A 23,258-nucleotide genomic window follows, 5' to 3' on the forward strand; every position below is an offset into this window, starting at 1 on the left:
AAGACACAAACCTGGAACCGACCCCGTTGAAATGATCCACTCATCACTTTACATCTACTCAGAGCCCTAGTATCAGCTGTGGACTCTTGTGTCAGAGGAATGGAATCAGGAGCAATTGTTGATCTTAAATCTTCTGTTTCCACTGGAAGTTTGTGCAAATTATAGGCAGAAAAGAGAAAATGGGTTTTTGAGACTACATTTGTTTCCATTATCAAAAATAAAGTAGAACAAGCTTAACTCCTGCTAGATAGATAATTCAAAGGTGTTAATGTAATAAGCAATATTGTATAAGAACCTAACTCTATATCAGACATTGTAAGATTTATCCCGAGACTTAAGATTCTATATGAAATGGGTAATTTGGAACACCAAATTAGTTACCAAAGGAAAAAAGAAAATGGCAATGGCATTAATGGAAACGAGTCACATACATGGGCTACATGGAAAAAGTGACAAGATTTGTTTGTGTATGAACAAAAAAAAATAAGTAAATGAAAAATGATGTTACCTAGTCTATGTCCCTGACTGTAAGCACACTACCTTGACGGACTTTTGATCTCTTGAAAAAGCTGGTTGACTGCCGTAGCCTGTATGCCCAGCTTTTTAATTTGCGAGTCCAGGATTTCTTGCTAATAGGATTTTTGAGACTAGGACAAGTAAAGCTTAGGCCAAAATATCCACCTCCTGTCTGCAGATGAATGGCTCCATCGCTTGACACAGCAGCAGGATAGGCCTCAGGATCCCCTGGAAGTGAAGCATCTGGGGACATCTCCTAATGGAGACAAAAAGAGAGAGAAAAGCTAAAGTGGTAATAATGTAGGTAAGGCTGACAATTCTTTTGGTACTAGAGTTTCTTCTATGAACTAATCATTAATCAAAAATAGATGTACAGTTGCATTACTAGTACCATATTACATGAAAGCTGAAGTAATATGTAGGAATTCTGGATTTTTCCATTTCTTTAAAAATATTATTTGGTCTTTAGATGAATAAAAGATAATATTAATATTCCATGTCACAATATATTTTCATATGTCAGCTTTGAAAACTGAAAACTACAGTAAAAATGACTCCCTTTACATGTACCAATTAACTTTAAAAGGTTACTAAAATCCCATGGGATTACAATGAACTGTTTATTATGCTACATAAGAAAATTATGACTGAAACATAACAATCTGGAAATACAAGGCATTTTATGGACTTAAAATGCATTAGGAGAAAAAGTATTAAGAAATTTCTTACAGAAAAATTTACATTGTAATGAAATATTTTATCATGCTCTAAAATGTTATACATCAGGCCATACCAGCTAGAAAACCGCTCTTCCCTTCTTGTCATCTACAATGTTCCCTGAATAAAAGGCAGGATTAAACAATTATATCTAATTGATGCTTTAAAGATGTATTTTGGGGCTGGTGGCATGGATCAAGTGTTATAGGGTGTGCTTGGCTAGCAAACTCTTACACTCCCAAAGAAGGAAAGGTAAATTCTCTATAATAATTAATATAAAAAGTTAAAACACAGAATCACAAATACTTTTGGAAACATTAGAATAGTCACTACTAATCAAAATGATTAAAAGTACAAAGAATGGGATTTAGCATTTGTCTGGCATACTGTCTTGGGTAAACACTTAAGGCAGAAGAGAAGTCAAAATAAAATTATGGTTGGGTAGCAGTGGCATGCACCTGTACTTCTAGGTACTCAGGAGGATAAGATCTGAGAATCAAGGTTTGATGCCAGCCAGGGCAGAAAATTTCATGAGACCGCATCCCCAATTAACCAGCAAAATGCCAGAATGGAACAAGGCTCAAGTGGTAATGTGTCAGCTGTGAGCAAGAAAGCCATGTGACAGCTCAATGCCCGGAGTTCAAGTCCCAGTAGAGGTATCAAAGAAAAAGAAAAGAAAAGAAAAAGTAAAATTTGGAGCAATCAGCTTCTAGTTTCTGAAGTCCTATTTTGGATAAATAAAAATACTATTTCAGGGGCTAGGAATATGGCCTAGTGGTAGAGTGCTTGCCACACATGCATGAAGCCCTGGGTTCAATTCCTTAGCACCACATATATAGAAAAGGCCAGAAGTCGTGCTGTGGCTCAAGTGGTAGAGTGCTAGACTTGAGCAAAAAGAAGCCAGGGACAGTGCTCAGGCCCTGAGTTCAAGCCCCAGCATGGGGGGAAAAAAAAAGAACCCATGATTTCAATGAGAAAAAATGAAGTATCTCACAACTTACATTGGTTTAGGGGGTTAAAATATGTAGTAAGTAGTCAGGATAGCATATTTAAATTGTAGCTTTCTTATCAATCCACATCCTTAGACATAATAGGAAAAAATGGATTTAGACATAATTATATAAGGTTGAAGGAATAAAAAGTAGACCATGACATATTTAGAATCTGTTTTTCAAATGCTACAAACAGTAGCAGAGTAACTCTCCTTGTCCCCAACAAGAGTAAAAAGAATGGTTTAAGGCCAAGAGACAGGGCAATGAGGGAAGTAAAAAATATCCAAGAAGAATGGTGAGCCCTCCTCACTTTACTGAGCCATCCTCTAGGATTAAGGATGGTTGCAACACAGAGTTCCAGAAAGCATGTTCCATGCCTTTCTCACAATAATGAAAGGGAGGCTGCATTAATTAATTAATTAATTAACTAATTAATTAATTGTACTTAAGAGACAGATGAACAAAAATTTTTGTTAGGGAAAAACAGTGAACATACTTTAAAAAGCACCCAACAGTTATAGAAACCCAACAATGTAAGATATACTAGCCAGGTGCCAGTGACTCACACCTGTTAATCCTAGTTATTCAGGAGGCTGAGATATGGGAATAGAGATTTGAAGCCATTCCAGGGAGACAAATCTGACTCTTTTTTTGTTTGATTTTCTTTTTGTTGCCAGTCGTGGGGCTTGAACTCAGGGCCTGAGCACTGTCCCTGGCTTCTTTTTGCTCAAGGCTAGTACTCTACCACTTGAGCCACAGTGCCACTTCTGGCTTTTTCTATAGATGTGGTGCTGAGGAATCGAACCCAGGGCTTCATGTATACGAGAGGAGCACTTTACCACTAGGCCATATTCCTAGCCCCAAATCTGACTCTTATCTCCGATTAACCAGTAAAAACTGGAACGGAGGTATGGTTCAGGTGGTAGAGCACCAGCCATGAGCAAAAGAGCTAAAGAAAAATGGAGTGCCCTGAGTCCAAGACCCCACACTGACACAAGAAAAGAGAAAGGGGCTGGATCAAATTAGCTCACGCCTATAATCCTAGCTATGCAGAAGCCTGAGATCTGATTCAAATCATGATTCAAAGCTAGACTATGCAGAAAAGTCTATGAGAATCTTATCTCCAACTAAAAGAGCAGAAATGAAGCTGTGACTCAAAGTGGTAGACTGCTGGCCTTGAGCAAAAGAGCTGAGGAACTGTGCCTAGATGCAGAATAGCCTCATGAACAACAACAACGATGACGACGACAACAACAACAACAACAACAACAACAACAACAAAAAGGACAAAGAAAAACACACACAAAACTCACAGAAATAGCCAAAGAATACAAAGTATTAATAGCACAGAGAAAGATGTCTGACTATGCTGTCAGGCACTGTAAATAAACATTTTATTCAACAATACATTTCATATACAATTGTGGTCTTTTAACATTATAATGAAAGCAGAAAAATTCCTGTTGCTTAATATTTTTTGCTTAATATTTTGACTGTACCTTTTCCTACTTTATGCACACAAATATTTATTATTGTGTTACAGTTGTCTTAGTATATAGACAGTGGTATTTTATATAGATTTGTAGCTTAGGAGCAATAAGTTATGTCAGACAGGCTTGTTCTATATTAAGTGATACCATTTAGATTTGTTCAAGCATCCTCTATGATGTTCACAAAATGAAAAGTCCAACAATACATCTATCAGAATATATCCCTGTTGTTGATTTTTTTTTTTTTTGCCAGTCGTGGGCCTTGAACTCAGGGCCTGAGCACTGTCCCTAGCTTCCTTTTGCTCAAGGCTAGCACTCGGCCAACTTGAGCCACAGCACCACTTCTAGCCATTTTCTATATATGTGGTGCTGGAGAATCGAACCCAGGGCTTCATGCATATGAGACAAGCACTCTTGCCACTAGGCCATATTCCCAACCCCATATCCCTGTTGTTGAAACATGAATTTACTGAATCATAGGAAAACAAATGAACTAAATTACTAGAAATTTTAAAAATAATCATTTATGCAAAAATGACTGAATAGGATCTTGCAAACACAATATAAATTGGGAAACAGTGGCTCACACCTGTAATCCTAGCTCTTCAGGAGGCTGAGGTCTGAGAATTGTGATTCGAAGCCAGCCAAGGCAGATAAGTCCATGGCACATTTATTTCCAATTAACCACCAAAAAAGGGGAGGGGGCTGGGAATGTGGCTTAGTGGTAGAGTGCTTGCCTAGCATTCATAAAGCTCTGGGCTTGATTCCTCAGTACCACATAAGGAGAAAAAGCTAGAAGTGGTGCTGTGACTCAAGAGGTAGAGTGCTAGCCTTGAGCAAAAAGATGCCAGGGACAGTGCTCAGGCCCTGAGTCCAAGCCCCAAGACTGGCAAAGAAAAGATATATTGTATTTACAAAAATTTCAGAAGGATAAAGAAGTGAAAATCATGATATGAAAAATTAACAGACAAGAAAAACAGGAAATGAATAAAACGGCATAGTCACAGATAACAAAGCATTTCATATAGAGAATATACAAAATAAAAACTATAACTGATAAACTCAGGAAAATTGAAGAATAGTCAGGCACTAGTGGCTTACAACTGTTATCCTACTTAGGAGGCTGAGATCTGAGGATTGTGGTTTGAAGCCAGCCCAGGCTGGAGTGGAGCTGTAGTTCAAGTGGGAGAATGTTAGCCTTGAGCAAAAGAAGCTCAGAAACAGCACCTAAGCCCTGAGTTCAAGCCCCAGCACTGACATAAAAAAAAAAAAACTCTGAAGAATAGAACCATACCACATAAAAATCAAGTTTGATTTCTTGTCTTTTTTATCTAGTTTGACACCAGGACTTGAACTGAGTACCTGACACTTTTCCTCACTGACTAGTGCTACCAACTGAGCCAAGTCTCCAACCCTTCAATTTGATTTCTATGCATTAGCCATGAGAAACGAAAAATACAATTTTCCATGTCTTCAATGTTGCCATCCAACTTTATGTTGACATTTAATTCTCCTGGTGAAGTACTGAGGGGCAGAAACAGGTAGAATCTCTAAAAGATGATTAGAGGGCTGGGAATGTGGCTTAGTGGTAGAGTGCCTGCCTAGCATGCATGAAGCCCTGGGTTTGAGTCTGTAGTACCACATAAACAGAAAAAGGCAGAAGCTACGGCTCAAGTGGTAGAGTGCTAACTTTGAACAAAAGAAGCTCAGGGACAGTGCTCAGGCCCTGAGTTCAAGCCATCGGACTGGCAAAAAAAACAACCAAAAAACAAACAACAAGAGATGATTAGATCATGAGGGCTCCACCCTACTGAATGGATTAATGCATGCATGGACAAATGGATTAGAGAACTGATAGGTCATCATAAGAACAGCTTTCTTCTAAAAGTTTTTTTTCTCAGTAGTTAAGGTAGTAGCTATCAGTGGTGCCAGGACTTGGTAGGCAAAAGTTGAGAGGTATACAGGCAAGGCAAGTAGAAGGAAAAATAAAAATAATTTCCTTACCCTCTATAGTAACTAGCCAATAGGAATTACTTAAAGATTACTAAATCAAGAAATGGACTAGTAAATATATTACTTGCAAGTTGCTACTAGCAATAACTGCAAAATTTAGAACCTGGATCTTATCAGTGTTCAGAGTGGGAGGGAGTAACATAACAGTTACTTTAAATTTGTTCTTCTGCATTCATTTTCAGCTTATAGCTTGGTTCTAAAATTTCAATTTTTGATTATCTATTCAAAGAATAATTATGTAAGTGTCAAATAAAGTGAATTTATGTGTAAATGTGTGAATAGATATACCCATTAGTTATTAAAAAAATCAGAATAGCATACATGTTTAAAGAAGTATATTAGATAAATATAACATGAATCAATTTCTATATAAAATATACAAATAATTATGTTGATGGATATGATATTAAAATTAAAACTATGTCTAGCTATATTTAGCAATATATCTATAAGTTTGGGGACATTATAGTTTTCACTTTATGCACAAGGATATATTCCTTCTATAGTAACAAGGACAAAAAAATACAGTGGTGAAGATTTAGAAAGATGTCCATAACATGACGGTATGGGTGATAAGGAACGATGGAGGAGAACAATGGAAGGGGCAACATTGATCAAGATGCACTGTATTCATAATCTACTTTGTGGAATTAAAACCCCTTTGTACAACTATTTAAATAAATGTAAATAAAAAGAAAGATGTTGGGCTGGGAATATGGCCTAGTGGCAAGAGCGCTTGCCTCGTATAAATGAAGCCCTGGGTTCGATTCCCAAGCACCACATACATAGAAAATGGCCAGAAGTGGAGCTGTGGCTCAAGTGGCAGAGTGCTAGCCTTGAGCAAAAAGAAGCCAGGGACAGTGCTCAGGCCCTGAGTCCAAGGCACAGGACTGGCAAAAAAAAAAATTAAAAAAAAGAAAGATGTTTATGATATACGGTAAAATGAAAAGCTTGTAGAATATGCATATAGGACAGTTTTTTTAAATGAAGATTGTGCTATGTATGGAAATAGATATGTATAAGAGATGTGTAGATGCACTGGCTCACATGTATAATCCCAGCTACTTAGGAGGTGATCAGAAGGACCATGGTTTGAGGCCAGCCTGACAAAAAAAAGTAAGACCCAATCTTAATCTGTAAGCCCAGTGTAGTCATGCATATCTGTCAGCACATATACACAAGAGGCCATAATAAGTAGGAGGATCATGGTCTGAGCCCTGCTCAGGCAAAAAATGTGAAGCCCTACCTGAAAAATTAAGTCTAATGCAACAGAGAGTAGAAGGTATGGCTCAAGTGGTAGAGTAAGTTTGTGGCCCTGAGTTCAAACTCCAGTACTGTACTCCCCAAAAGTCAAGAAGAATTAAGCACCAAATTACTAGAGGTTATATTTGTAATTTGAAGGGGTAGAAAAGGGAACTTGGGGGGCTGGGAATATGACCTAGTGGTAAAGTGCTCGCCTCATATACATGAAGCCCTGGGTTTGATTTCTCAGCACCGTGTATATAGAAAACCCGGAAGTGGTGTTGTGGCTCAAGAGGTAGAGTGCTAACTTTGAGCAAAAAAGAAACCAGGGACAGTGCTCAGGCCCTGAGTTCAAGCCCCAGGACTGGCAAAAAACAAACAAAAAAGGGAACTTGGGTTTTGGGGCATTGCTTAGTAGTAGAGTGCTTACATGAGACATGAAGTTCAATCTTTGACAAGAAAAATAAGAGGGCTGGGAAGGTGGCTCAGCAGTGCTTGTCTAGCATTCATGAAGCCCTAGGTTCAATTTCTCAGTACCACATAAACAGAAAAAACCAGAAGTGGCACTGTGGCTCAAGAGGTAGAGTGCTAGCCTTGAGCAAAAGCAGCTCAGGGACAGTGCCTAGACCCTGAGTTCAAGCCCCAGGACTGGCAAAAAAGAGAAAAGAAAGTAAAGAAAGAGGGATTTAAGTTAATACATTGGGGCGGGGGGAGGGCAGGGAGGGCAGCCGGGCAGAGGAGAGCATCCCTAATCTCAATATCTAGAATCTGAAACTAACATAATGGCACAAATAGAAAATTCCACATATGGTCTCATGTAATGGGGTTGCAGTTAAAACCTAGATGCACTAAAAACATTATAGAAAACTGTCCTCAAGCTCTGTGTATAAGTCTATGAAACATAAACAAATTTTATATTTAGATTTGAGTCCCATCCCCAAGCTATCTCATTATGTATTTACAAATATTCTAAAATTTGAAAAGCTCCATAATTCAAAACACTTCTAATCTCAAGGACTTCAGAGAAATACACATTAAGTTAACTTGCATTATCTGGGGGGAAAAAAGCCATAGAACTATATATGATTTTTACTTCCTTTTTGTTTAAATAAATGAATTCCCTAAGATATAATTAAATTAATAGTATAAAATTGAGGTGCCAGACTTTGAAGTCAGGCCCCACCACGTGAACCCCATTTTAGAATCGAACCCTGAGCCAATCAGATTTGTACCTGTGTTCTAATCTTGCTTGCACAGCTGATTGTTGTAACCTTGTTCTTTGCCTTTATAAGCCCTGTGTAATCACAGCTCGAGGCTTCCTCCTAACCTCCGCTCGGTGGGTAGGACGAGGCCCGAGTTGGCAGCTCGTTAAATAAAGCCTTGCCTTGCCTTGCTTTTGCATTTCGGAGTGTCTGAATCTTGGTGGTCTTCTTGGGGGTGGTCTTGCGACTTGGCACAACAAAAATATTCATGAAGAAACAGTTTCCTCTTAAATAGAAATCTATCTCCTACACAATCTATAAGTCAATTGCTATTCTGTAGTTAATAGAAACCAGATGCCACACCCAGCTACTCAAGAGGCTGCATTTGAGGATCACGGTTTGAAGCCAGCCAAGGCAGAAAAGTCAGAAATACTCAGAAGTAGCGCTATGTCTCACATAGTGGACCACCAGCCTTGAGTACAAAAGAGGTTCAGAGAAAGTGCCCAGGCCCTGAGTTCAAGCCCCAGGACTGGCATACAAACAAACAAAACTAAACTAAACAAAACAAAACACACACACACACAAATAGACATTATTTGAAAGTACCAAGCTCATTCACCAGAGGGCTCTCTGAGATCCAGGATAGATCTGCCATTTCTACTGAGAAGTTCTGAGTAAGTATATCCTAAGGCAGGGCCTTCTGTGACTTTAGAATTCCATGACATAAACAATTTCATGGCTGGGAATATGGCCTAGTGGCAAAGTGCTTGCCTCATATACATGAAGCCCTGGGTTTGATTCCTAAGCACCACATATTTAGAAAAAGCCAGAAGAGGTGCTGTGGCTCAAGTGGCAGAGTGCTAGCCTTGAGCAAAAAGAAGCCAGGGACAGTGCTCAGGCCCTGAGTTCAAGCCCCAGGACTGGCAAAAAAAAAAAACAAAAACAAAAAAATAAAATAATTTCATTTCAAAATTTTAGGAAAGAAGATACTTCTTTAAAAATCATAAGTGGAGAATAAGGATTAGAAGGAATGATACTTACATGTAAACACAATTCACCTGGTACAGAAGTAATCACATTCAGGTCCCTTTTGAACACTGACATGTTAGCAGGCTGACTTGCAGCTGCATTGGACAGAATCTTAGGGCCTGTCTGTTGCAAGACAGGGGATTGTGCAGGGCTATCTTGAATTCCACAGTGGCTGATAGCTATGACTTCTGGCATCGGACAGGACAGTGTATCTTCAGCAGAGGAAGAAAATGGAGAGTCTATGCTTTGGGTATCCTTCTGACTCTCTGGATAGATACTAGAGATGCTGTGCTCCTGATAGAGCAAGTTTCTTAATTTTTCATCCAGTGTTTTGATTCGGTTGTCTGAAAACTCCATTTTTGGAGGTCTTTCCCCATCTGATTCCAGGACAGCAGTGGGTAGAGTAGTCGGTTCAAGACCAGGGGTCTGAGTGGGAATGACTGCCTTAGGAGAACTTTTATCAATGTTCACTGTTGTGTCTCCTTCTTGGGAAATAAACTCTGCATCCATAGTTGACTTCTGTACTGATAAGGACTGCAGAGTTCGATCAGACACAAATGCCAAAGTCGGAAGAGTATTACCAGCAACCGGAGTTGATTCACCAGGATGAGACATAAGCATATCAGGCTGGTTGGCAGTTTGGTGACATGGATACACAGGTATGAACATGCCTGCTTGGCTGACAAGTCCCTTACATTCAAGTGGAACTGTGCATGCCGAAGTAGCAGAATAATTGGGACTACTAGGAACTGGAGCCATTATCTGCCTGTTATCTTCCACTGGATAAAGCATAGATGGCTCTTGAGTTTCGACACTAGCGCATTCAGAAATCTTACCATCAACCACATCCTTGTGATCTACATTGGAGGTGAAAATTGCATGTTGGCATGAATTACTTTCTATAGAGAAGAGTGTGTCCTTTGATATTTCCTTGTTACTTGTGTTTCTTGAACCTGGGACAATAACAAAGGAATAGCTAAGTATTAACTGATGAATGCAAACCATGGACTAGTATCCAAATTCAAAAAGACAGGGAAAGCTTGATATAAATGAAAGTCAGTATGAGAACACACTTTTAAGTAAGACCCAAAACATTATAGTAAGCTGGGCCTGGTGGCTCACGCCTGTAATCCTAGCTACTTAGGAGTCTCACCTCTGAAGACTACGGTTTGAAGTCAGCCTGGGTAGAAAAGTCCCCATAAGACTTTTTTTCCCATAAGACTTTTATCTCTAATTAACCACTCAAAAACTGGAAGTGACACTGTGGCTCAAAGTGGTAGAGTGCTAGCCTTGATCAAAAGAGCTCCAGGTCAGCACCCAGGCCCGGAGTTCAGGCCTCACAATTGACAAAAAACAACACTACAACAAGAATTTTAAAAATCCAAAACACAGTATTCAGTCAAGGAAAAGCATTTTCTATCTTTGTAGGAATTCAATAAATACTGCTGGCCTTGTACAGTAATATTGTCTTCAAAATTCTTATGAAAACTGTCATACACATAAAACAAGTTAAAATATGGTATAAAATGAACTCTAGCAAATGAAAACAAGTTTTTCCTTTTTTTACTGTTTTTGTTTTCTTTCCTCTTTGTTCTGTTTGTTCATTTATATTTCTGTGGCAGCAAAATGGAGGGACAAAGGGTAAACAAGGGCTGACAAAATGGCTTAGTAATAGAGTACTTGCCTAGCATGCATGAAGCTCTGAGTCAATTCCTCAGTACCACATAAACAGAAACAGCCAGAAGTGGCACTGTGGCTCAAGCAGTAGAGTGCTAGCCTTGAGCAAAAAAAGCTCAGGGGAGAGTGCCCAGGCCATGAGTTCAAGCCCCAAGACTGGCAAAATATAAGTTGAACAAATGCAGCAATGGTACTCACTGAACATTATGTTGAAAATGAACTATACAACTTATAGATAGGGATGGGAAGGAAAACTGGGAGAAAGCAAGGGAAGGGAAGGGGTGACATTGTCCAAAAAGAAATTATTTTTTACGTGATTTAGGTAACTTAACCCCTCTGTACATCACCTTTATATTATCAATTTAAAAATGTGGTATAAGTTGGGCACTGGTGGCTCATGCCTGTAATCTCAGATACTCAGAAGGCTGGGATCTGAGGATCACGGTTCAAAGCCAGCCAGGGCAGGAAAATCCATGAAACACTCATCTCCAAATAAGCACCAAAAAAGCTGAAAGTAGAGCTATGTCTCAAGTAGTAGAGCACTGGCCTTGAGCAAAAAAGCTCAGCGACAGTGACCAGACCCTGAGTTTAAGCCCCAGGACTGGCATAAAAAACCAGTATATATTCTACACCTATATCTTCCAATTCTGGACAAAACTGGTAGAGAATAAAAACTTACTAGGAAGTGGATGTAGCCCAGGAACCATAGCCACAGAAGGCTGGAGAGAAGGAGGAGACTGAGCCTCACGGTTTCTTATTGTTTGGTTGATACAGAATCGCCATCGACCAACTGGGGATGATTGAGGAGCAGCTTCATCTGCAGAAAGAATTAGCAAAATATTAATATTCTGTAGGGCACTGGTGGCTCATGCCTGTAATCCTAGTTATTCAGGAGGCTGCAATCTGAGTATCATGGTTCAAAGCCACTCTGGGCAAGGAAAGTCGGGGAGACTCTTCTCTCCAATTAACCACCAGAAAACTGGAAGTGGAGCTGTGGCTCAAAGTGGTAGAGTGCTAGCCTTGAACAAGAACAGTACTCAGGCCAGGAATTGAAGTCCCATGACCAACAAAAAATTACCCTAGCAATGGTTAATTTGTTTACTGACTAAAGAAATTAGATAAAAAAAGCCAATTTATGCTGTATCTCTATTTCAAACTATAATATTAAAAACAGATCTCCCAACCCTGAAAAATAGTCTAAAGAAGTAAACACTAGATATCTATTAATAGTATATAGAACCAAGGCACTCATTTTCAACAAATGGTAAAGAATGTTTCCCACTAAAACTTCTCATCTTTTGCATTTTGATTATGGTGGTTCTTGAGTGGTATTTATGGTGGTATAAAACAATAAAACAATTAAAATTTGCAGCATTTTTCAAAAAAAGAAAAAAGTCAGTTTTACTATATGATAATATAAAAATAAAGCAAAAGCTGGGCACTGGTGGCTCATGCCTATAATCCCAGCTAATCCGGTAGCTTTGAAGCCAGCCCTGGAAGGAATGTCTGTGAGACTCTTACCTCCAATAAACTACTCAGAAAAAGCTAGAAGTAGAGCTGTAGCTCTAGTAGCACTAGCCTTGAGCACAAAAAGGCTCAGGAACAGGGCCCAGGCCCTGAGTTCAAGCCCTAGGAGGGGGAAGGGGGGGAGTAAGACAAGAAAAACCATGGCATCTTAAGACAGTTGAACCAAATTTCAGAATAATAGTATCTGGTTCAATTACTCCCACACAATTTTTTTTATTTTTTTGCTTCCTCACCCTTCCCACAACTTAAAAATATGGTGCTGGTCACAGGGCTTGAAGCCAGGGCCTAGGCACTGTCTTTAAGCTTTTTTTGCTCAAGGCTTCATTTTTTTGCTCAAGGGTAGAATTCTACAACTTGAGCCACAGCTCCCACTCACAGTTTTTATTTTGGTAGTTAATTGGAGATAAGAATCATAGACTTTGCTACCCTGTCTGGCTTTGTATCCCTGGCTTTGAATCCTGATCCTCTGATCTCAGCCTCATGAGTAGCTAGGATTACAGACATGAGCCACAGGCACCCAGCATCCCACCCATTTAAAAAAAATATATTCAAGTAGTTGTATAAAGGAGTTGTCATTTAACAAAGTAATTTATGAATACAATGCATCTTGATCAGTCTTACCCCTTTCAACATTCTCATCCACCTCCTCCTAACCCACACCTTCCCTGACTTTTCCTAATTTTGGAGTATATACATTAAATTCTTGACTGCATTCTCCACTCCTTCTCATCTTCATTCATCTTCATTTGGAAAAAAAAATTTATAGTAAAGCTGACTTTTTTCTTTTGTTGAAGTAAGTCAGATACAGAGACAAGGTTGCATGATATCCCTATGTGTGGAAGCTAGAACTAGGCTATAAACATAAGTTTATACACATTTGTGGTATGTAAGCAGTTACAAATGTATTAACTGAAATATGGCAGATTCAAGGGAGAACTCAAATAGTGGAATTCCTTAGAAAGGAAAAGTCAAAGCCCACATATCCTTAATGAGAAGAAGAGAGAGATAACGTCAAAAAAGAAAAACAGGGGCTGGGGATATAGCCTAGTGGCAAGAGTGCCTGCCTCGGATATACGAGGCCCTAGGTTCGATTCCCCAGCACCACATATACAGAAAACGGCCAGAAGCGGCGCTGTGGCTCAAGCGGCAGAGTGCTAGCCCTGAGTCCAAGGCCCAGGACTGGCCAAAAAAAAAAAAAGAAAAGAAAAAAAGAAAAACAGAATTCTAGCTTTAGTCTGAAAATTTACCTCATTATCTGATTTAGAAAAAAAAATTGTCAGTGATCAGAGCTGAAGTATATGACCAGGGGATAGAATCAAGATATAAATGACTATTAAAACAAGAGGAAAAATACCCAAATAAATAAAAATTTTTGTAGCCGTGTGCCAGTGGTTCACACCTGTAGCTACTAATCTAGCTACTCAGGAGGCTGAGATCTGAGAGTCACAGTTTGAACCCAGCCCAGCCAGAAAAGTCCCTTGAGGCACTTATCTTCAATTGACCACTTTAAAACTGGAAATGGCACAGTAGCTCAAGTGGTAGAGTGCTATCCTTTATCACAAAGTGGCTCAGGGACAGTACCCAGGCTATGAGTTCAAGCCCCAGTTTTAGTTAAGAAACGTTATATCTCATATTAGAATAAACAACTTACCTGTCAAGTTAAGGCTGTTAAATGTCATCAGTACTGTGTCTGCTTTCTGGCAACATATCATACAACATCCAAGAAGTAAATTCATCATATAAAGAATGAACACTTTGGATTTTTTTTTCTCAAATATTTATTATCAAACTGACGTACATACACTTTGGATTTTTATCTCTGATTTAGAAAGTGCTTTTTAATGTATGGGAAAATCCTAAATATTGGCTAATATCTCTCAGTCAAAGTATATATAAAGTTTCCAAATGTCATGTTCCAAAAGCCAAATGGTAAATTTTATTAAATATACTCACTGCTGGTTTGAGTGGATGCAGAATTTATCTGTACTTGTTCAGATGATCCTGTCTAAATTAAAAATGAATACATAAATAAAGATGTCCAGGCTGTATATCCAAAAAAGACCTGCTTGTTAAACAAAAATTGCTCTTACTTGGTTGTTATTGGATTCCAAGGTAACAGAGTCAACACCAGTGACTTTTTCTGCAGCAGAATGGACATGAAGGATCTCTTGAGCTTGACCTACGATAACCCTCAATTCTTCTACGAATTTCTCTTTCTCATTTTCCAGCACAAAGTTATCTTCAACCTGCCCCCAAATAGTTTATTCACAAAAATGAATTTAGTTTCTTCAAAATTATCATATTGTGTTAATGGTAAAAGAAAGACAATAAAACAAAGTATAAACCTAACTGTTTCAAGAGATCAGTAAAATAATAAATAGGACTAATGCTACATAGTACACATTAAGTTATAATATTTTGAAGCCATAGTTTTGTTTTGTTTTTTACTGCTGGTCCTAGGGCTTGAACTCTGGGCCTGGGCGCTGTCCCTGAGCTTTTGTGCTCAAGGCTAGCCCTGCATTCTACCACTTGAGGCACAGCTCCATTCCCAGCTTTTTGTTGCTGACTGGAAATAAGAGTTCCACAGACTTTCCTTCCCAGGCTGTCAAGGAACCACAATCCTCAGATTAACGAACCACAACCTTAGATCTTAGCCTCCAGAGTAGCTAGGATTATAGGTGTGAGCTCCCAGTGACTGGGTAGCCACAGATATTTTTCAGTTTGGAACAAACTATTAAAGATAAAGTCAATGTATTCCAAAATGTTGGAGGTATATAAGTTGGTTGATATTTAAAGAATGTAACTGGAGTGACTTTTAAAACTAGGATATCCAGCTGGACACTGAGATCTCACACTTGTAATCCTAGCTACTCAGGAAACTAAAAATCTGAGGATTGTGGTTCAAAGCCAGCATAGGCAGTAAAGTCTATGTAACTCATATCTCCAGTAAACCACCTCCCAAAAAACCCAAAATCTGAAAGTGGAGCTGTGTCTCAAGTGGTAAAGAACTAGCCTTGAGCACAGAAACTACAGGACACTGCCCAAGCCTTGAGTTCAATCCCCAGGGCTGGCACAAAAAAAAAAGTCCTTAGTATGTCCAATGTCCAAACCCAAAAGCTTTTAAGTCACAAGACAAAAATGAAACATCTCGGGCTGGGAATATGGCCTAGTGGCAAGGGTGCTTGCCTCGCATACATGAAGCCCTGAGTTCAATTCCCCAGCACCACATATATAGAAAACGGCCAGAAGTGGTGCTGTGGCTCAAGTGGCAGAGTTAGCCTTGAGCAAAAAGAAGCCAGGAACAGTGCTCAGGCCCTGAGTCCAAGCCCAGGACTGGCAAAAAAAAAAAAAGAAACATCTCCAAAGATAACAAATGACCACAGATCTTCAGTCAGGCTAACTGTGGATAAGAAACATGAAATAGACACATTTCAGAAAATAATATGTTAAGCTAAAATCAAAACTGACAAAATTATTGACTTTTAAAACCTTTACTTCTACTTTAGCCACAAATCCATATACAAAAGAATAATATAGTCTTTTGGCCACCCTAGTACCATCTCCACAAAAAAGGGAAAAAAAATACTAATTTAAAGCCAAGAGCTCATGGCTCAAGTCTGTAATCCTAGCTACTCAGGAGGCAGAGATCTGAGGATCCCAGTTCCAAGCCAGCCCAGGCATAAAAAAAATCTGTCAGATTCTTATCTCCAATTAACTACCAAAAAGCTGGAAGTGGAGCTGTGGTTTAAGTGGCAGACTGCTAGACTTGAGCACAAAAATTCAGGGACAGAACCCAGGCCCTGATTTTAAACCCCAGGACTGGCCCTCCCCCCAAAAATATTAACTTAAATTTAAAAATTCAAAGACTATAACCCTGGGTTCCAGTGGCTCACACCTGTAATCCTAGCTACTCAGGATGCTGTGATCTGAGGATCATGGTTCAACGTTTGCCCAGGCAGGAAAGTCTGTGTAACTCTTACCTCCAATTAACCACTAGAAAACCAGAAGTGTGGCTGTGACTCAAATGGTAGATCACTAGCCTTGAGCTGAAGACCTCAGGGACAGCACCCAGGCCCAGAGTTCAAGCCCCACTATGGAGAAAAAACGAACCAAAAAAAAACCCACAGAATGCACAAAAGACTAAAAATATACTAAGCAACATAACCTGAACACTTAGATGCAAGACGTTAGATCAGTGACTAACACATTAGACTTACAAGGGTACATTTACAAACTATTGATACTTGGGTTTCAACTTCAAAGGCACATACAACAAAATTGTTTTTTCTAAACTCATCAGATATTATAATAGAGCCAGGGATGAAAAGAAAGTGATTTAGAATAAAATTCTGTCATATTTCTCCAGATGAATATACAGAAAGTAGAAGCAATCCAGTGACTAATCCCTGGTCATAAACAACTTAGCTCTGTACAGATTGTAAAAACTAACTGCATCCTTTAAAAAGAGATAATTCCACATAAGTCAAGAATTAGGAAGAAAAAGAGACAGAGAAAACTGAAGAGAAAATAACTTTGATGTACTACATTTACCATATAGTCTGCAATATCCTCTGGTGCATCACCATCAACGTCAAACTTGAAGGTAACCATTTTGCTGTTGTGTGTCTCTAACTGACATTCCACCATATTGTCTCCAGATGTTGACACCTAAATACACAGATTTTTACCAGTTTGAGAGTCACTGTCTTCTTTTTGTAAATTGCACAAGGGAATGTATAGATAAGGTCATATAGAATGTATGTGGAAAATGATTTAAATACCTCAGAATAGAAAATGATTCTGCTTTCCTTGGTGAAACACCACTCACAAAAGCCATGCTATAAGAGGAGGTAACAAGTTGGATAAGAAATGTATGCACTGCCTTACATATGAAAGTGTAACTTCTCCGTACATAATTTTGACAATAAAGAAATAAAAAAAATTTTAAAGCCATGCAATGACATAGCTAACAAGCACATATTACTGAGTAAAAAAAACACTTAGACTGTGATTCTACGGGAAAGATAATGGAACTTGTATACAAGTGTTTTATAAAAAGCAAAAAATGTCAAAAGTCACTGTATCTATCTGCAATGTAATACCTAAATCCAGTCATTTGTTAGCAAAAAATCTGTTAACCCTAGCAACATGTAATTAGAAACTTTCAAAATCATCATAATTTTAGGGTGTTGGAGTTTAAACCTAGGACCTTAAATATGGTAAATGCCTACTCTATCACTGACTATGCCTCTAGCCCCCAAATTTTCATACCCATTAACCACCAGTTCTACTTTGGGGATCTATCCTAAGCAAATACTCAGGGGAAGATACACAGATCTATGTTCTAAGTTGTTAAGAGATAAAAGAAAAGAGGAGAGAATAGAGAACAGAGAAGGGAAGAGGAGATGGGAGGGATAGGAAGAGGAGGAAGAAGAGAAGGAAGAAGAGGAGGTGGAGGCAGAGGAGCAGGAAGAAAAGACTGGCAGAAAAAATAAATCTAAATCAAAATGAAAAAGGAGAAAAGGAATAATTCATTTATAAACTCTGATCTGGGTTCAGCTCTGACATTGTCATTTGCTACTTGAATGACTTCAGGATAACTGCTTTACCTCCTTAATCCTAAACATGCATATTTTTAAAGTTGAGTATATTACTGCCTATTGTACAGGGGTTTTGAAAGGTTACATAATAAAAATGAATATATAACATCTAGTGTCCCTACTGCAAAATAATTCAATACTTTTTTTTTTGGCCAGTCCTGGGCCTGACCTCAGGGCCTGAGCACTGTCCCTGGCTTCTTTTTGCTCAAGGCTAGCACTCTGCTACTTGAGCCACAGCACCACTTCTGGACATTTTCTATATTTGTGGTGCTGGGGAATCAAACCCTGGGCTTCATGTATACGAGGCAAGCACTCTTGCCACTAGGCCATATTCCCAGCCTCAATACATTTTTTGCTAATATTACTAGTGGGATTACAATCTTAATATAAAAACTATACATCCATACAGAAAAAATGAGATGTAAACAAACTAAAATATTAGCAGGTGCTATCTGTGAAAGGTAACTAGAATTTTTAATTTTTTCCATTTTATTTTTCCTATGTTTCACACATTTAACAATTAACACATACCAATCAACACCTAATACCCCTGTCAGTAATCTTTAATGGGTGTAAAGTTGCTTTGCAGATGGTTTCATAATATTTTATACTTACATGTACAGTATTGCCCTCTAAGACTTCTGAATGCACTCTAACCAAACCACATTTATCCACTGACCTGGAGGAAAATAAGCTGAAATTTAGTCCCCTTTTCTGGTCGTGGACAAGAAGCTCTTCTCTGTTTGATCCGATCCTGTTTGCCATTTCCACTTGAGTTATCAGTGTTATTTACATTTTCCTTCATAGCTGCCACATCTTGATTTGAACTAGTAATTAAAAAAAAGTGATTCATTCAAATCGTGATAGTAAAATTGTAAAAAAATAAAATCCAAACCTTACAGTTATGAAGTCCTAAATAATGAGTTTAAGGAAAATCAATAAATACTACATTTTATAATAATAATAGCTATTATTATTATGGGTTCCAGGACTGGGGCTTGAACTCAGGGGCTCTTGCTTATCTTTTTCTGTTCAAGGTTGGCAGCCTACTACTTGAGCCAGATCTCCACTAAAAGCAGTGTATTTAAAAAAGTTATGATTGTACAACTCTGTGAATGTTCTAAATGCCACTGAATTATACAGTTAAATGGGTGGGCTGAAGGATATACAAACTACATTTCAATGAAACAGCTTTTACAAATTATAAAAAAATTGGGACTATATAGTTTATTTTGCTATATTTTTTAACATTAATAAGAATGAAAGAAAAATGTTATCAGTGATAGACCACTGTAGACCTTTTATTAAAGGATGCTCTGGATCAATTTTATCTTGTTTGTTTGGATGTTATTTTACTAATTTGTTCAAATAAAACTTCTAAAATAAAAACAACTTTTCTCTCAAAATGGACATAATACCAACTCCATGGTGGCTTATGGCTGTCATTCTAGCTATGCAGGAGTATGGTTTGAAGCCAGCTTGGAGAGACAAACCTAAGAGACTTTTAAGAGACTCTTACTTCCAATTAACCAGCAGCAAAAAGCCAGAAGTGAAGACATGGCTCAAGTACCACTGCATCAGACTTGGGTGAAAAGTCACACACACACACACACACACATACACACACACAACATAAACATACACTGTGGAATATGACACAGACAAAAAGAAAAGTGAAATCATGTCACTTGCAGAAAAATAGATGGTATTGGAGGATATAACACTGAAAAGACAAACAAATATCACAAAAACCAAATATATTTTCAACTCACAGGTGAAAGCTAGACCTAAAAGACATACATATACATTGACTATATATGTGAATACATATACATATATAATAAGGATAAATAGCACATGAATCTAAGGGACAACTTAAGAGGAGGAAGGTAAGAGGGAAGGGAAAAAGATAGAAGATGTATAATTTTGTAGTGCATTGTGAAAATAATGAGGAACCTAAATAAAAGCTGTTGATCAATAGGGGCAGGAGGAGTGGGGAAAATATGCTCTGTGTGTGGGGGTGAGTACAAGTAGGAGGATATTGGGTTAACAAAGAAGATTACAGAGGTTCAATACAATCCAAATAGATCATCTGTAACTATGAAAATAGAGCAATGAACTCTGTTGATGTAGTCTTGGGAAGGGGGAGGAGGGAGAGTGATAGAAGGGAGTGAGCTCGATTACAATATATTGTAAACATGCCTGCAAATGTAACAATGAAATTCCTCATCCTATGTATAACTATGTAAGTTAATGAAAAAAGAAAATGTATGATGTGAAAATGGTTAAATATGATTGAATCTAACCAGCTATATTTTATAAATATAATCAGTATGATTATAAGGGCAGGTTAATTTTTAGTTTACCTCCCTCTAGTCCCACAATTTTGAGTTTCTTCTTTTATAAACTCGAAGATACTTGAATAGCAAATTTTCAATAATAAATTTAAAATTTAAATGAGACACTATGTACTAAACAGGTATCTTTTAAGAATTTCAAAGATATTTTTATGTGTGCAGGCGCATGCGTGCGTGTGTGTATTTGTGTGTGTGTGTGTGTGTGCGCACACGCACGCGCGCCAGTCCTGGGGCTTGAACTCAGGGCATGGGTCTTGTTCCTTATCTTTTTTTGCTCAAATCTAGCACTCTACCACTTGAGCCACAGATCTACTTGAAGATTCTTGGGGATTAATTGGAGATAAGTCTAACGGGCTTTCTTGCCTGGTCTGGCTTTGAACCTTGATCCTCAGATTTAATTAGGAACCAATGTCTCCTTACAAAATATTTGAAATGTATAGGAGAGAAATGAAAATAAAATCATAACTTGAATGCACAAAATGATCAATGGCTGTCAACACCGAGGTGAATCTGATATTGGAATGTTCTGAGAAGAATTTTAAAGTAGCCATCATCAAAATGTTTCAATTGGTTAGGTGTAGCTTAGTGGTAGAGTACTTGTCTAGCATTTACAAGGCCCTTGGTTCAGTACACACACACACACACACACACACACACACACACACACACACACACAGAGAAAGCTTCAGTGAAAGGCTGAGTGGCAGAGTGTTCATCAAACATGTACAATGTTCTATTCCCAGTAATGTTAATAAAGAAAATTCCAACGTTCAATGAGTAATTGCAAATACAAAGAAAATACATGAAAATTAGGGTATGGGTAGGGTTGGAAAAGATGAGGGAGAATTATGAAAGGAATAACATGGATCAAGATGCATTATACTCATAAACTGGCATGTTTAATTGAAACCCCTCTGGATAAGTACTTGAAGATGATAAAAAAAAATTACACAGGAGGAAAAAAAAAGGAAAAAGAGAACATTAGAAAAAAAACCAAATGGCCCAGTGCCAGTGGTTCATGCCTGAGCTGAGATCTGAAGATGGGAGTTTGAAGCCAGCTGGGGCAGGAAAGTCTGTGAGACTCTTATTTTCAATTTATCACAAAAAAGCCACAAGTGGAGCTGTGGTTCAAGTGGTAGAGCATTAACCTGGAGCAAAAAAGCTCAGACAATACCCAGGGCTGGATTGGCACCAAGAAGAACTAAACATAAATCCACAGAAATAAAAATGTCAATGAGTGGGCACAACGATAGAGTAAATCACAACGCAGAAAAGAAATTGGTGAATTTGAAGATTAAAAAAAACAAAAATTATCCAATATAAACAGCATATAGAAAACACTAGCTTATAACTAGCAAGTGATAATAATTATATATCTAATTATAACATATCTTGAGATTTGTTGGAATTTTACTCTAAATTATATTTTTTCTCATTTCTCTTGTCTTTGTTTAAAAATAGCATACCAATACTAAATAAGAGAAACAATTCATACTAGAGTTCTAATAAGTACAATAAAACATTCTATAATTTCACACTGCATGATTGCTATAAGTACAAAAAGAATAAAATAATTCCTTCCACTTTCATTAAACAAGAATACAAAGCTTCTCTTGCTAAGATATATTAAGTACCTAAGCACTGCATATGGTTGAACATACCCTCATTGTTTTCATGGTACTAATTTGATAATACTTACCTTCGAATTACATCTGGTTTTTGAATAGCTACTTGCTCAGCTCCAATTGGTTGAGATATAGGCTGCAAATAGTATAGAAATAAATCCTGTTATGATAATGGCAAAACTCAGGCTAAAGATATTATTTCAGAAAGCACAACTGCTACATTTCATAGTTTAGTTGACTTGCAAATGAAGTAGAATGTCTCTTGTCATTGTCTATATCAATCAAATTATTGGCATTACTCGTCAAGTACATCTTATTCATCAAGATTTTGTAGTAAATCAATAACCACTTTTTGTTTTCTGATGGATTTTCTTTTCTTTCTTTGTTTTTTTCTTTTTTGGGGGCTTGAACTCAGGGCCTGAGCACTGTCCCTGGCTTCTTTTTGGTCAAGGCTAGTACCCTATCACTTGAGTCACAGCGCCACTTCCAGCTTTTTCTGTGTATGTGGTGCTGAGGAATTGAACCCAGGGCTTTATGCATGCTAGGCAAGCACTCTACCGCTGTCACATTCCTAGTCCCAATCTTTCAGGTTTCTTTTTTTGTCTGTCATGGGACTTGAACTCTGGACCTGGACGTCGTCACTGAGCTCTTCAGTTCAAGGCTAGTGCTCTATCACTTGAGGTACAGGGCCAGGATTTTTTAAAAATTTAATTGGGCTGTGTTCAAGCCCCAGGACTGGCAAAAACAAACAAAAAATTAATTTTATTGTAAGGGTGATGTCAGAGGGGTTATAATTACATAACTAAGGTAATGAGTATATTTCTTTTTTTTTTTGCCAGTCCTGGGCCTTGGACTCAGGGCCTGAGCACTGTCCCTGGCTTCTTTTTGCTCAAGGCTAGCACTCTGCCACTTGAGTCACAGCGCCACTTCTGGCTATTTTCTGTATATGTGGTGCTGGGGAATCGAACCCAGGTCTTCATGTATATGAGGCAAGCGCTCTTGCCACTAGGCCATATTCCCAGTCCCATGAGTACATTTCTTGTTGAACATTGTTAAGTCCCTCCCTTGTTTTCTTCCACTTTCCCTCCCCCCAATTCCCTCCCTCCCTAAGTTGCAAAGTTTATTTCCAAAATAGTGTCTTGTGAGTGTCACTGTTGCATTGCATTGGTTCATCCTCTGTCCTTTGTCTCACCATTTTGTTATTCTCCTTCCCTTCCTCAAAGCAGATAAACTTATATACAAGACACAGGGTACCAAAATAAAAAACAGTA

The 23,258-nt window shown here is 38.2% G+C and overlaps 1 protein-coding gene across 1 annotated transcript in view; it reads right to left on the bottom strand.

The window, feature by feature from the left end:
* The window catches only part of Wnk3 (WNK lysine deficient protein kinase 3), a 135,275-nt gene that overhangs the window by 29,023 nt on the left and 82,994 nt on the right, over positions 1-23,258 (bottom strand). Inside the window, exons 11-19 of the mRNA XM_048336374.1 lie at positions 22,062-22,123; positions 18,685-18,832; positions 16,957-17,073; positions 14,496-14,651; positions 14,359-14,410; positions 11,558-11,695; positions 9,214-10,154; positions 682-772; positions 12-142 (exon numbers count right to left, since the gene is read on the bottom strand). Of these exons, the coding sequence (XP_048192331.1) occupies positions 12-142; positions 682-772; positions 9,214-10,154; positions 11,558-11,695; positions 14,359-14,410; positions 14,496-14,651; positions 16,957-17,073; positions 18,685-18,832; positions 22,062-22,123 (1,836 nt within the window). The remainder of the gene's footprint in view (positions 1-11; positions 143-681; positions 773-9,213; positions 10,155-11,557; positions 11,696-14,358; positions 14,411-14,495; positions 14,652-16,956; positions 17,074-18,684; positions 18,833-22,061; positions 22,124-23,258) is intronic.

The sequence above is a fragment of the Perognathus longimembris genome, chromosome 28 (assembly GCF_023159225.1).
Source record: "Perognathus longimembris pacificus isolate PPM17 chromosome 28, ASM2315922v1, whole genome shotgun sequence".
In the NCBI taxonomy this organism is placed as follows: Eukaryota; Metazoa; Chordata; class Mammalia; order Rodentia; family Heteromyidae; genus Perognathus; species Perognathus longimembris.